Genomic DNA, 15,072 nt, shown 5'->3' on the forward strand with positions numbered 1-15,072 from the left:
GTTGGTTATCAAGCTGGGAGTAATGGACAGCCACTGCCTTCTCAGTACATGAATGACCTGGACAGTGCCTTAGTTCCAGTGATTCATGGAGGGGCGTGTCAGTTGAGTGAGGGGCCAGTCATAATGGAGCTCATCTTTTATATTCTGGAAAACATCTCATAAGAGGACTTCATTTTCTGTTCAGACCTGTTCCAGCAGCAGTTGTATCTGAATCATTTGCACTTTAAAACTGGAGAAATTAAGCTTTTGGTAACACTATTAAGGGGAGGTGGGGGGTGGCGGGAGGGACAGTTGTTCCATAATTCTAAATCTTCTATGCATTGTCAACAACCAGAGGATCAGGGCAGCTTCTATACTACAACATGGCTATGCTATCCTTGCAGCTAATAACTTCTGTTACTGTTTAGAAAAATGCTCGTGTTTCCAGACTTAGAGTACACGACTGTAAATGCTCAAACGAGTGCAAAGATCACTGGGGCGTAAATAAAATGTGAAACTCCCATCTTGTACTGTTTGTAGATGGACAAGTAAGAAACAACAATCAAAACCTCCATTCTGACCTCATCATAATGCCGTCTGTGGTTATTCTGTAGACATTAAAAAATAACGTTTACATTATTTTGACCAGATTATTGGTTGAAATGTGTCTGGAGCAGCCCTTGGAGATGTGGAACGATTACCCAGCCATAACTATGTTTGTATGTGAGAAGGGCAGGTGTCTCAGAACGCAGTATTACATACGCTGCAGTTGTGTGTGACATAGGCTAGTTTACTTTTCTCCCCCGCTCTATTTACTGTAAAGAAAACAACGACAAACTCGTCACCTCAGCCGATTTCTGTAACCTTCTACAACACCTCTGTTATCTCTGCTTTGTTTACAAACCTGTTTGAATTTCAGATACCTGTCCCAAGCAGAGGAATTGTCCTAAAGTGCAGTTATTACCCCTTACCCCAGTAGGTCCTGCTTTTTAAAGAAACACCCAGGGCAGCTTTAAGTCTCCTCCCTGCTGTACGCTGTAGTGTAACGCTAGTGTCATGTAATACAAGACAGCTCGCACTTCTTAGCAGCACCATGTAAAAGCTTACCTGTGATAAAAGCATAGAGTGTCTGTTTCTGCATGTTCTGCTGAAAAAGGCTCACTGGTCAGCTCTGAAACCCTGCACGTGGCCCAGAGCTCGTGGTCTCACCTGGGAGGGTGCTGGGGAGGCAGCTGCTCCCAGCTGGCACCGCAGTGTGGAGCTGGAACTGACACAGCTACAAGAACTGTGATTCCATAGTCTGCCCAAATGGAATCGTTCCAGTGGGAAGCTGCTGAGGAGCAGGGGCTGCCTGGTGGGCCAGGGAAAGCAGCTCCGAACCCCTCCCAGGAAGGGGGTGAACATTTTCCCCCTGCTGTCTATACAGAAGATTAGTGGGGAAAGGGAAACTACTTACACTGCAGACAGTATCTCAGACCTTGCATTGTCCCCTACTTGCAATCAGTTCTGCTGGATGCAGTGGGGATCATTTTGTTCCTGCAGTGTATGAGCGATGCAGGCATCCTTCCAAGTAGAAGAAATCCAAGGCTACCGTGAGACCAACGCTATGTTTTTTAAACAAATATACAGCATTAGCTGGGCAAAGGAAAAGGTAACTGTACACAGTGATGTATCTCATGTAAAGCCAGCACCATATATGTACAGAGTGCATTTGTGAATAAATGGCTACTGCTTTGTAAAAACGCTTTACAGATCTATAGCAGGTGACAGCTGTGAGCAGCCAGTGTTTCCAGGAAGAAAGGCCACGCTGCTGGGGTCCCAGTGCAGAGAGAAAAGCTGGCCAGCAAGAGCTGCGTGTTAGCAACACTTACCCATGAGGTATCACCCAGTACAGCCGTAACTCTGGCAGCTGGGAAAGGTGGCTGCATGTTTCACGATGGCCAAACAAACCTTAAGCAACAAACAGCCTCCCTACGTATCTGTGCAGTGGAGCAGCACTAAGGTGACTGTCAGCCTCCTCCTGCACCCGGCACAGCACAGCACTACGTGGTGCAGGTGAGGTTTGGTATCTGGAAGAGAGTTCCGTAAACAAAGTAAGAAAATCTTCCTTCCCCAGCCTGCACTCCAGCTTCGCCACAGCAGCAGCAGCTCCCAGTGACCTGAGTTTCATTGTTCTGCTTAATAATGCAGTAAAAGAGGTGAAAAATCTTTCCCTTCTCTTCCTTTGCCCCAGAAGTCATTTGAGTTTGGGTTACATTTGTGCAAAACGCTACCAACTGGTGACTGACACGTTTGCTTCAACCATAGCCTTTGAAATGACCTTAATTACCATGTTGTTAAGAAACGAGTACTTGTTTTAGAGAAAAAAAAAATTGTACTTTTAAAATTCAGTTAGTTAACACTGCAAAAAACTGCATATTATATTTTTATTTTCAACATGTAGTTTTGTATATTAAATTTATTGAAATTAAAAACTAAATACTGTATTGTCTTCATCTGCCCAGGAGGACAGAGGCAGCGCTGCCCAACTGCTCTGCACTCGTTCCTGCCTGCAGCCCTGCCTTCCAACAGCCCCACAGCCGCACTGCACCGCCCCGTGCAGCACCTCCCTCCTCTGAGGTCACTCGTGGCTGCTGGCTCACAGAGATTGAAGCACACGAATGTATTTGGTACCATTTTTTTGTATGCTGCTAATTAAAAGCATTCCTGAAACTAGCCCTAATCCGGTTTTCTACACAGCACAGAGTGGCTCCTTCCCGTCACCTGGAAGAGCTGTGAAAGCCTAGTTCTGTACAAAAAATACAGCGACTGTTGGTGAAGCAGCAGTCAGTGCAGCAGCTCTTTTTACATAAACAGACAAAAAAAGGCACAGTACCGGCTGCACTGCAGCGAGCAGCGCTGTAAGCACGGCAGGCAGCGTAGCCAGAACAAAAACGCAGCTCTGTAAGCACCTGCTGCTAAGAAGCGTCGCAGCCTTCTCTATGGAAGGCAGCACCCCAAGGAGCTGAGCCTCCTGGTGCAGCAACATGCGCAGAGCAGGGGGATGCTGCTGCCACATTCCTGCCTGAGTTTTGTCCCCTCTACTTTAGGAAACTGCCACTGGGCAGAGGGTGGGGGAACAAAGAGCTGATGATGAACAGAAACAGCCGCAGCGGATCTCACTCCTTGTACCGCCTCGTGTTTGTACACTTAACAAAAGACGTATCTAAGAAAGGCCTCACCTGTACCTTGACTGAAAAGTTTCTGTGCTGCCTCAGAGGATTTTGTTTTGAAGGGTTAAACCTCCCGCACACCGCTCTGCATAGTTAATACAACATTCATCCCGGTGCTACGTTAGTAGTCCCACATTAAGGCAACTCTGTCTATTTTGTGTAGACAAAATAACAACACCCTGCAGCAGCAAATTTTCAGAGCCTTACATTTGCCTTAGAATCATTAATAAGCACTATGGCTGTTACCAAAAGAGACATTAGGTTCAGTAGTGCATTCGTGTAACGTCTTTGGTGCTTGCAGCTAGCAGCATCTCTTCATACACGTTCATCCCACATCTCAGCCTTTCTGTGGAGCTGGGGAAAGAAGGGAAAACGAAATTACTTGATGCAGCACTAACAGGTGTTCACAATTCAAGGTCATCTACTTAAAACGCCAACGTGAAGTTGCTGGGTGGTCAAGTAGAAAAGTCAATGGAGCAAAATCACTGAGCTCTTAAGTGCCAGAAAACACTTCTGTGCCCAGTTGGTGCACCAGGCCCAGGCATTGCCTCAAGGACCGCCACCAATACGTCCCTCAGCCTGAACCTCGGGAGCAGCTCCTTCACTGGGAGGAAGAAACCACCTGCTGAACAGCTCGTCTGGGGCTTCCAATTCAGTCTGCTGCTTTGAAACAGGACCTTGTAAAATCATAGACAATTTGGAAGCAGTGCTGTGGCTGAGTACGTAGCTGCCATTTATGAAATCAGAGCTAAACTACGTGCTAAGGAACAGGGATCCCAGAGACTTCAGGAAGCCATGAGAAAGATGAGGGATCTCATTAGAAAGGTTCTATTTATACGTCACCTGCTGTCCATGAGCTGTGTTGCGTGCTTGCATAGCACAGTCATGGTCCAAAAGGACTCTACACACTGTAACACTACAACAGCATATTTGAAATACAAACATCAGATAAAGGTTCTATAACCTCATTTCTGAAATTACTCATCCTCACATATACAAAGGTGAATGGAATCAAAGCTGTGTAATTAGGTCAATGCCGTCATAAGACATTATTCCATGCAGAATGTAGCTCTCAATTTATCTGATGGCCAGACCATCTCCAGCTGCTGCATTCATACCTCATATAGAACTAGTGTTCAAGGACCAGCCAGTTTTCTGTAATCGTTTGAAGATCCTGACCGCTGAGGGGCTCCCTGAGTCTCACTTTTACTTCCAGTTTCCCTCCAGTGGGTTTTCTGCCATCAAATATCTGAAAGAAAGAAGGGCAGTTAGCACACAGACACACAGTGTCATGCTACAGTGCCTCAGGCAACCACTGCAGATGACTGCAGCGCTGGGAGGTGTCACAGCCACGTGCTTCCCCAGCTGCAACAACCCATGGCTCAGCAGAGCAAATCTTCCACACGAGCCACTTCAGCAGCTTTACCGTGGGCTGTTCAGCTCTGCCTGCTGGCAGCAGACATTGTGCCCTCAAGTACCAGTAGGCAGCTCCAAGGACAGGACGAGCAGCAGCATCCTGATGCAGTCTGTGATGCAGCCTGAGGGAGTTCTTCAGGCTCCACTTGTTGAACTCATCCTGGATTGTACAACAGTTCTCTATCCACCCTGGCAGCCTTTCCTTTGCCTTTGATCTGCTGTCTACTAATGTGGGAACTTCTGAATTTCTGGCTCTAGCCAAGAAAACTGTCTCGATAGAGAAAATGTGCAGAACTGGGTGCTCCACAAGTTCCCAGCACCAGAACTGTCACAACCAAGACAAGCTTCAGGACAAAGAACAGTCACTTGTTCAGCAAACTCCTGCAATACAGATCTGTTCTCTGCATGTGAATCGTTCATGTGATGCAAACACTGACTTTCCGTGCATGTCCAAATATTCTTAGTAAAGCACAGCTCAGAAAACATACCTCGATGATCTCTCTGACTTCACATTGTGACTCCAGCTTCTCCAGTTTCAGGTGTGCTGTTCCCACGTGTTTGTCACTTCTGAAAAAGGATCTGTAACAAAGAAAGGTGTCTTAATGGAAAGGGGAAGGTTTCTCAAAACTTCAAGGAGAAAGAGAAGCAAGAGGTCATCCCTGCTGGTACCATTCAACGCATCCAGGAGGTTCTTAGGGTGTGCTGCTGGAACCATGAAACCAGGGTAAAAACAAACCCATAACAAATCAGGCCACAGGACACTGAAGTGCTCGTTTCCAATTATTCTCTTATAACTAAGTTGGAGAGAAGTGCAATGAAGGCAGATGAACCCCAAGGTAGCACCTGGAACTTCAACACGACCAGCAGCGCCTTTCTGCAGCTCCAGGCTGATCCCAGACATGAGACCTGCAGTAAAGTGCTTTTCATTTACACACCTGTGAGATGAAGGAGCAATTACATTCAAAAAACACCTGAGGATGACCAAGGGAAGTCACATCACAACTACTTTCTGGTTCGCCCACGTCTCTCCACTTGCAGCACAAAGAATGGACAACCCCTCAGAGACCAAGAGAGAAAAGTCAATCACCATTACAGCTCCGAGCACTTCTACAAAATTCCTATGGAAGAATTCTGACAGCAGCAGACCCAGAACGCACTGCAGGGTGTGTCAGTGTGAATGTCCTTGATACAAAGCCTTCCATTCCCCATTGATGTGACTACCAGCAGGCCCACAGTCATTCAGGTAAGCAAGAACTGGTAACCTCGCATGCTGCAGCACTTCCTTTACTCCAAATGCACCTTATTACATGAAGGATTACATAACTGTACTGCAGTCTGTTGGACACTTTGTTCATAAACTTTAGTAGAGAAGCAGCGATCCTCCCAACTGCTTTTTTTTTAAGCATTTCTCCATATTCTAATCCAGGAAGTAAAGACTGGCTCCCCCTTGATCAGATCCAGGGAGCTTTCAGGAAAGAACAAGCTGCCTGTAGGCAACGGCTTCAGAAACCTTTGGGGAAATCTCCTTTTATCTTCAGAAGATTTTACGATAGTTTTAAGTTAAGACTTTTCCTTTGGAAAAATGCATTGCTGGGTTTTCACTTCAAAGCATTTTCTAAAATAAAGTTGAATTTATGACCTGATACAAGTTTCCTTTGCTCACTAAGAGAAAAAAGTTACTGAATCTGTTACATCCATGAGCATTTCTGGAAGTATTATCCAGAAAGGCAACGAGCTGACGATCTTTAGAGAAGAACCTGGATCACTTAATCCTCTCCTGTCTCCACCTGCTGCAGGTAAACCAGCAAATCAAGAACTGAGGGAGGCAGAAAACACAAAGAAGGAACTTCACTGTGAAGAGGAGTGTCAGAAAAGAGAAAATTCACCCAGACTTATTTGCTGACCTTCAGAAAGGCTTCAAAGGACAACCCGGAGCTTACACACAATTTCATGAGTCACTGGAGAGTGTTTCCCTTAAGCCTGAGCTCAGAATCTAAGAACGTGTGGTTCCAGATGTGAACAGCAAAGGATATGCCCCACATGTGCAATGCTATGCAAAAAACAGGGACTAAATACGTTTACACTTTAATATCTGACAGGTCTATGTCATACAGGTGGGATCTCCAGCACTCAAATCCTCAAAAACAGCAGACAGGATTGATAGAGAAAGAGGAAAGAAGTCAGCTATTGCTGCAGAGGAGATTTTAAATGGAAGATCTGGAACAATGGAAGTTTACCTCATAAATTACACAATCTACAACATCAAAAGCATTTTAAAGAAACACTGGATCCCTTCTGCATGCCTCCAAAATAGAAACAAAGAACAGCGCGAGGAGCCACTGAGACAGAACCAGGTTATCTGACATCTCACCCGAGTCACGGGTCATAATTAACACTGAGATGAGTGAGTAGAGGCCATTTGGACTTTGAATAAAACAAGGATAAGCTCAGACAAAGGATGACTTCCACGAGTGTTACCAATTGCTAACATCCATCTCATCCTGTTGGTCTCCATGATAAGGGTAGCTGGGCTCTCACAACAGTTTGCCAGCAGTGCTCAGTAAATATTTTACGATCCTCAGAAGTACAACATTGTAACACTAGTTTTGCCATTGACTGTCATCTGCTTTACTACTGTTAATGTTTTGCTGTCACTCGTATTCCATTGCTCTACAATATTATCCCATGTAACATTTAAACCTCCTAATCCAGATGACTAAAAACAAATTTGACAAGAATCAAACAATTTAATGCTGAATCACTAAGTTCTCTGTCATCATCTTAACGTACTAATCCTCAATGGATCTTCCACTTAGAAACCAACTTCTAACTTCTGCTTTTTTTCCCCTTGGGAAGATACAGAGCTCAGACATACGTTGAAAGGAGTTCTCAGACACAAGAACTAGGCAGCTCTTGTGCTTCCTAAGTTTCAGCATTCTTTACAACCCTTACAACAGAAGCAAGGAGAGGCAGCACGCTGAACTTACCCTTTATGATATACTTCAAATTTAATTCCTTTGGACCGAATTGCTCGTCGGAAACCTCTGTGATTTCGGTTGATGTTCAACTTGAACAACTGGTTGTATTCTACAGACACAAAAAATGAAAGAAAGCTGTCAGAGCCCAATGAAGTTCAGCACCCCACAATGCACATGTACTCACACCTCTGTTAATCTCTGCCCCATTTAAAAAGACACCTCACATCTGTATGAACACCTTCTCAGTAAGTGCAGACCCAGTTATTGAAAGACACAGAGCAGAACTGTCACTATGGGGCTTTAAGACTTCCAGTCACAAGAAAACATACAGTTAAATTAACAGTTAACAATCTGGACATTTAACATGAAGTCGTTTTGATCCTAGACGGCTGCTTACTAAAACAATTCAAAAGAATAATACAGCAATCAACCAAACTCAGAGCACAGGACGATTACACATAATCAAGTCCAATACAGGTGTTTGCCAGGTGCAAAGGGATATTTTCCCAAAGGTACAAAGCACTATTTCAGTTTGAAGATACCATCTTACATATAAATTAAAAAACCCCTATTTCTACAATGACACTTGGTAAGGTTTAGAAATGCCAGAAGATTAGCAAAAATCATGCTAGAATTGGCAATGTCACAGGGCACTGGAAAACATCTGATCCCTGGACATTCTGAAATTAATAATTTATCATAATAAAGAAAACACATTAATCTGTCCCACCTCCCAGCAGGGCTGACAGCAACAGCTGCAACATGACAGGTCACCTGATCAGCTCACTACTGCATGGCACAACTGCTACCATCGATATTGGGGTGAAGGTGAAGAAATGCCTCATCTGGACTTCACCTTCTATTATGCCCTTCCCTAACAAACACAGGAGTACTAACCTGGACAGTTGCTATTGCTAATTACAGGCGTTTTACTCTTTTGAGGTTGCTCCTATTAAAAGAAAGACACAATGGGTAAAAATATCAGGTACTGTTCAAATACAGAATAGTAAGCATTTCTATTACCACCTTTTTAATACCATACAAGAAAAATGAGGTTTGGGCAGGCATTATCTGGGTGATGAAGTCAGTCACAGTACATTCAATACTAAAACATTTGGATATCACTGTGGTTGCAAATATAATGCTAGATAAAGAATAAGCCAAAACACTGTACTGTACAAAACAAGCGCCACGGATAAGCTACATGGTCACACTCAATTCAGTCCCGGCATCATGAAGTTACAGACAGAAGCTGTTAAACCACATGATAAACTCTGCTCGTTCCATGGCGCTTTAATTCTGTTCCTTTGGCATTAGCTGGAATAATAAGCTGCACAAGGAATCCATCACAAGTCACTCAGGGAATTGCCCTACTATTATTTTGCCTGACAATCAATCTGTCACCAAAATGAATTAACTTTTAACCTAAAGCAGAGTACAAACCAAATCTCCGGAGACTGAACAAGGACAATGTGACCTAATTATTGCAGCTACTTTGCAGAACCGATTTCAGCTATGAAGGAGAAAGGTGGTATATTTGCTCATTGGCTAAGCGTTACAGATCTGCCTTTTCTTTTTTAATAACAAAGAAAAACAGATTAAAAGCAACTTTGCTGATTCGTATTCACTCCCCAGAATATGACTTGTACGCAGCAATTCTGTTCTTCAGCCACCGCAGTGGGGAGAGCTCTTCCATTAAAGCCTCGTGTAACTCAAACATTATCTGCCCACCCCAATTTCCTACAAGTAATTGAATTTACCTTAGCAGAATTACTGCGAAACATACTAGGAGGTAAAAATGTAGGCTCCAGCCCCTTGCTGCTCTCGCTCTCTGATGTCCTTACAAGCAAATGCAATGATAGAGGTCACAGACTGAGATACAGAAGACTCGAGGCACAAACACTCACCGTGCTCGGGTAATGAAATTCAAACTTCACAAAGGCATCCAAATCTTTTGGTGCCACACCTGAAGGAGAGAAGAGTCAGCCAATCCCAACAGCTGATACAAGTATTTTCACTGCATCCGTAACGTTAAGGAGCATTTCCAAAAGCACCTTAACTGATTTTCAGAAAGACTCATGACCTGTTTCTTAATAATAACTGACGAACCTACCCATTAATCTGATACCCATAGGAAGCTGACATCCAAAGTGGACATCTACTTTCTTAATGCTTTTGCTAGTTCTGAGACAATGTATCACAGATTGTTTACAAGCCCCAAAAATTAGACACTAAAAGCAGTGATGTTGGCAGAGACAACAACTGTCTGTTGAAGGGTCAGTAGAGATGGTGCAGAGCTACAGAGGGCACTCCTAACAAGTAACAAAATACAAGACAAACATGAAATTCAATCCATGATCAGCTGTAAGTGAACCCAGGACAAATTGAAGTTATTTCCTCTGCTCAGACTGAACCCAGATTCTCTGTGTTCTTATGCTGTTGGGTGTTCATGTGTCTGAGTCTGAAACCTGCTTATTTTTTAGAGTGCTGGTTACAAAGTTCTGACCCTCTGATCCAAGTGGTCTTTAGGGTAGAAAATACCATTCCTCACTGTCTTCCCCTACTTACTCAAAGATCACACATCCTTCTATGTTCATACCTGGTGGAGCTGGTAGGTTTATTCCCCTGACAATAAGAAGGTGCATTTCTGTGCTGTTGAGCTCAGAAAATATCCTGTGAAAAAATAAAGACAGAAAGTGTATTCACCTCAGTATCCTAACACCACTGATCCACTGCCAGACCAGGATGCCATTGACATGTCAGATGTTTTTCAACAGCATGTTCCTGCAAAGATGATCTTCAGAAATAACAGAAGAGTAAGGAAAAAACATGAACCAAAATAAAACCATCTCTGAGGCATAGTGAAAAATGCCAAGAACAAAGCCCAGAGACACCAGGATTGAGACAGACAGAAGAAGGAAGAATCACTGATGTAGCCAAACATGAGAGATGAACGTGGAGACAGCAGAGATAGTCTGAAAACAAAAGAACACAGAAGAACACCTCCTTTGTATTTAAAGTGATTATAAGTGTCCTTTCATGAACACTGAAGCCCTATGTGCCGTTTGAGTTTGCTGAAGCCCACAGTACCCTAAGAACTAGAAACCAGAAACTCATTTTCAGTCTGTCCCTTTGTTTTTACACACCTTATCATCTTAAAAGTTCTCTCCTCGAAGTGATGGCTTGGGGGATCCATTCCTTGTGCTCGTGCAAGCCGTAGGATGTCCAAGTCCTTTCTACACCCTTGTGCCAGCTTCTCAAACCTGCGGAAAAAAACACAGTCACACACTCTGTGGAACATCAAAGCATTCTGCCAGACACAGGCCACAGAGTAACCCTCAGATCAGACAGCTGAGAGCAACTTGGTGAAGCAGGCCTCACCATTACTACCCCTGTAACATAGTTAGGCTCTTTCAGGCCTCACCATTACTGTCTCTTTCACATAATGAGACAATCTTACCAACCCAACCACTTTTAAGGAGGTCAGGCAGACTCAAGCCTGAAATGACCATGTTATAGGATGATTGATAATGGCAGGTCTTACCGAGTCGTTTCAGCTACGTTTCCCAGATGCATAAACTGCTTGGAATACTGCACACATTTCTGTCAACAGCAACAAACAAATACAGATGCACTTTAATGATACTTCCACAGAAATTCATGTTCGGCAGCAAGATCTGAGGCTCATAAAAGCCTAATTTAAGTCTAGAAGTCAGATTTTTCCCAAGTCACCTGAAAAGATCCATCCCCCAGTCCTCTAAGCCCACACTGAGCACTCATCTGTTCAAGCTGCTCTGCCCTACTAATTTTTAGATGACTTTATTTCTAGAGGTTCACTCAAAGGCTAGTCTTACCCAGTTGAGTGCTATTTCCAAACTTGAGTGCTCATGTTTAACAGTGATAATTTGATAGTTCCAAGCTTCCAAGCACACCCTCTAACTTCATACAGTGGAGAATCAAGCTCTGAAAATATTTCACTCTAGGACATGCAGAACACAACATATCTTACAAGAATATTAATAAAATCCTGGAGTGTTAAAAAAAGATGAAATAAAAACATTTTTTGTAAGGTTAAAACAGTTACCTCATGTTGGTCCTTCAGCAGTTTCATGAGCTGCATGTACACCTCATCTGCTTTCTGGGATAGTCTGACATCTTCATGGTGTATAAAGATAAAACCACCCTCTTCATCTGTAGGGGGTGATGGCAGCTGCAAATTAAGAACACCACATTCAGAGCCCTTGTAAGAAACAATGAAGTAGACAATTAGCAGTCAGACTCTATGGAAAGGTCAGTGAAGAGAGACAGGCTGTTTAGGTAAAGTCCAACCCAGCCACACAGCAGGACAAGTTGTAAGACCCTGCAAAATGCCTTACAGGTCTAGTTCCCTGATTATGCAGGTCAAGAGAAATACTGCAGCACAGGGTGGTTTCCCCACCTACCCACACACCAGCACCAGCCAGGACATCACTGGATCACAGTCACCCAATCCTCAGCCCAAAATGGAGTAAGGACACAGCCAGGAGGTGTACTCACACCACAGACCCAGGGAACATGTTCAATCTGTGTGGTTTAAGTGTGCTAACATACATCAAGAGCAAATTGTTTACAGAGACTGGATTTACTCAGAATCTGGAACAATTTCAGGGCTCAGTACCCACATCTCCTATTTGTGTGGTTTTAATTAGTTTTGTGTCGAGAAATATTACTAAACAATTCAGCATTTTAAGTATGCAATTAAATATCTGAGAACACGATACAAAGCACAATACTAGCAGTCCTACTAACCTTGGAAATATCAACAAGCTTGCCACATTTTACTTCCTCAATCTTTAGGTCAAAGGTCTTAGATGTTCTGAGATACATCTTAGCCTGTTCAAGGTTATTTTCCTTCTTTGCTTTGATGGCTGCCTTCACGTATTGCTTCTTTCTGTTCTCCAGAAATTCCAGCTGTTCCCTGGCTGAAAAACAGTTGTATAAAAACCTTCGTTCATCTGATGTCGACATGGCCCTGAGATGGGTTTATCATGTTCAGTTTACAGTCAAGAGAAAAATCAGCAGAAGGACAGACATCGACTGAGGACATTTCCTTACTGCACTTCGTTATTTCTTGGCTAGTTTCAATTTCGTGTATCAGGATGAGAAACACCTCCTCATATCATGGCATCATCCTCCATAACAAAAGCAACTTGCTGCACTTCACAAAGATACTTTGAAGTGCCACAACAGAAATTACAACAGCTGACAGGTAAACAGCAAAAGCCAAATTCAAACTTTCAGTTAGACATTTAAACTTCTCAAAGACAGCAAATATTACGAGCACATGAACCTTGAAAGCACTCTTCTGTACTCATTTCCCTTCTCCCACTCTCTGTCAGAGAAAACAGATAAGACAGTGTATGCAGGCACACTCAGACACATCCACCTCTGCTTATTTGTAATTCCTTGCCATCTTAGTGCTTTCTCAACTCTTGGGTTTTCTCTTTCCTTCCCAAATCAATAAGGACAATCACACAGGTTAGAAAAGATTGCTTTACAATGTAACAGGTCAGTGCATTTTGCCCCTTTGTCTACCTCACTTAGAAAAGGGTGCACTGTGAGCTGATTACAGCCATTTGCAAAGATACTCAAACTGTATTCACCACTTCACTCTACTTACAAGCTAAACAACACTTGCAAGAGGTGCCTGTCTCTGCAAATAAATGTACAAGTGATTCTCATGCCGTGTCAGACGAATGTAACATCCTCACAAGAGAGGCTGCTACCCTGCTGCTGTGAACGACTTGTCCCATCAGCTGAAACCAAAGTGATTAGACAAGGTAGCTAGCCTAGTTTTCATTGAGACAACAGAACCAGGACACAGAGTTCTCTGTCAGGCTGACATGCAGAACACAGGTATTTTCAAAGAAAACCTGTGTAAGACGGACTTAATAGAGCCATAATTCATACTGATCTTGGCTCCTTTCCTGGTGTAGGACTTAAGTGTTCCACTGTATTCCTGTATCTCTTTATGCCTCACATACTCTGACAGAAAAAAAAAGTTCATTATCAACTAAGCTGTACTTCGTAATTTTGGGAGAGGGAAGCAGGTTACATCTGAGTCACGGAACGTAGTTTAACTAGCGAAATACAGCTCTATGATAGCAAAGTACTGGTATTTTGTTGTGAACATGGAGTCTGTATGAATCTGTGTCAGTTCTTATTGCACCTGTTAGTGTCATTTTAAGATATTCAAAATGCCCAGAGAGATTATTGACCAGGTAACACCAGGGATGATGTATTAGCACTTTCTTCACAGTAAAAGCCTAGAGCAATTCATGTAAGAGATTAATATGCTAGCTGAAATTGCAGAAACTTAATTTCCTGAGGATTTATGCATTTTCAAAGCTAAAGCGTACAACTTCTACGTTGTAGTGTTCTTTACAAAACAAGCCATGGAACTTCTAAAGTGATGATTTATCAGGCACACTGAATATCTTTGCATTCTGCTAAAGAACTCACATCAGCTCAGTAAGCTGTTTGCTTTGTCCTGAGCAACTACCCAGGGCAGGATGGGATTACAGTCATGGCATGACAACGGTATCAGTAAGAACTTGGGCACTGCTGCTGCATGCCCAAATCACTCAGTGAGGTGGTGGTTGTCCCATACTATCTGTACAATTAATCTTCTACAGACAACTGTTTGGTGACCTTAGGGATAGGAGGACTAGAGATGGATGAATTACTGCCCAGGTACTGGTTTGATATCCTTGGGTGAAACACGAGTCAGAAACCACTGTTTCCTACAGGAAGCTGCGTCACATCAATGAATAATTCACACTGGTGAGCCATCTACTCTATTGAGAGTTGAGTTTAACTGCAAGCAGAGTTAAATATTATGAATCAATATACTTGTTACATCAAAATTAATTAAAAAGCCAATCAACCTTGTAATTACACATGCTGCCTCTGTGAAATAAAGGCTGTATGGATGGTCTGGATCTGCCCTCCAGCAGGCAAATATACAGAGGCTCCTGACAGAGTAAATCTATATCATGCATTTACAGGTCTAGATAAAGCCTGTGGATAAGACCATAAGGAAAAGAAGTCTTCATCAAGGTATTAGTGCAAATGACTTGCACACGGATCACTGGGAATGCTGATTCCACCACCTTACCAGCTGGAGGAAGATGATCCATTGACTTGTCCGGGCTGGAGGGTGATGTAACTTGTTTCACACACTCGGGAGAGCTTTCCTCCTCAGCTACAGCAGATGGCACTGTAATTGGCTTAACAACCTGAGTCGGCTTTCCAGGCAGCTGAGCAGGCTTCTTGGCAACAGGGGCCTGTGTCAGAAGTTCATTCTACCATAACAGAAATAATTTCATATTAAGTGCACAGAATCTAACCCAGAGGATGGTATCTCAAGCACTGATAAACTCGGTTATCACTATATCAGCCCCCTAATACCACTCTTGAGGTGAATATAACATTCCAGACCATGAATT

General features: G+C 43.2%; 2 protein-coding genes across 4 annotated transcripts in view; one reads left to right on the plus strand and one right to left on the minus strand.

The window, feature by feature from the left end:
- ZFYVE9 (zinc finger FYVE-type containing 9) overlaps nt 1-2,458 on the plus strand; it is a 49,106-nt gene extending 46,648 nt beyond the window's left edge. For both annotated transcript variants that reach the window (XM_015870564.3, XM_015870563.3), the window contains exon 19: nt 1-2,458. In XM_015870564.3, coding sequence (XP_015726050.2) covers nt 1-162 — 162 coding nt within the window. In that variant the 3' untranslated portion in view covers nt 163-2,458.
- Nucleotides 2,392-15,072, minus strand: part of CC2D1B (coiled-coil and C2 domain containing 1B) — a 27,595-nt gene continuing 14,914 nt past the window's right edge. For both annotated transcript variants that reach the window (XM_085511707.1, XM_015870566.3), the window contains exons 14-25: nt 14,742-14,928; nt 12,374-12,546; nt 11,670-11,795; nt 11,130-11,188; nt 10,732-10,848; nt 10,185-10,258; nt 9,493-9,551; nt 8,483-8,534; nt 7,595-7,694; nt 5,096-5,186; nt 4,310-4,440; nt 2,392-3,545 (exon numbers count right to left, since the gene is read on the minus strand). In XM_085511707.1, coding sequence (XP_085367833.1) covers nt 4,321-4,440; nt 5,096-5,186; nt 7,595-7,694; nt 8,483-8,534; nt 9,493-9,551; nt 10,185-10,258; nt 10,732-10,848; nt 11,130-11,188; nt 11,670-11,795; nt 12,374-12,546; nt 14,742-14,928 — 1,158 coding nt within the window. In that variant the 3' untranslated portion in view covers nt 2,392-3,545; nt 4,310-4,320. The remainder of the gene's footprint in view (nt 3,546-4,309; nt 4,441-5,095; nt 5,187-7,594; nt 7,695-8,482; nt 8,535-9,492; nt 9,552-10,184; nt 10,259-10,731; nt 10,849-11,129; nt 11,189-11,669; nt 11,796-12,373; nt 12,547-14,741; nt 14,929-15,072) is intronic.

Source organism: Coturnix japonica, chromosome 11 (genome assembly GCF_054131305.1).
Source record: "Coturnix japonica strain WE chromosome 11, WE-NBRP24, whole genome shotgun sequence".
Taxonomy (NCBI): Eukaryota; Metazoa; Chordata; class Aves; order Galliformes; family Phasianidae; genus Coturnix; species Coturnix japonica.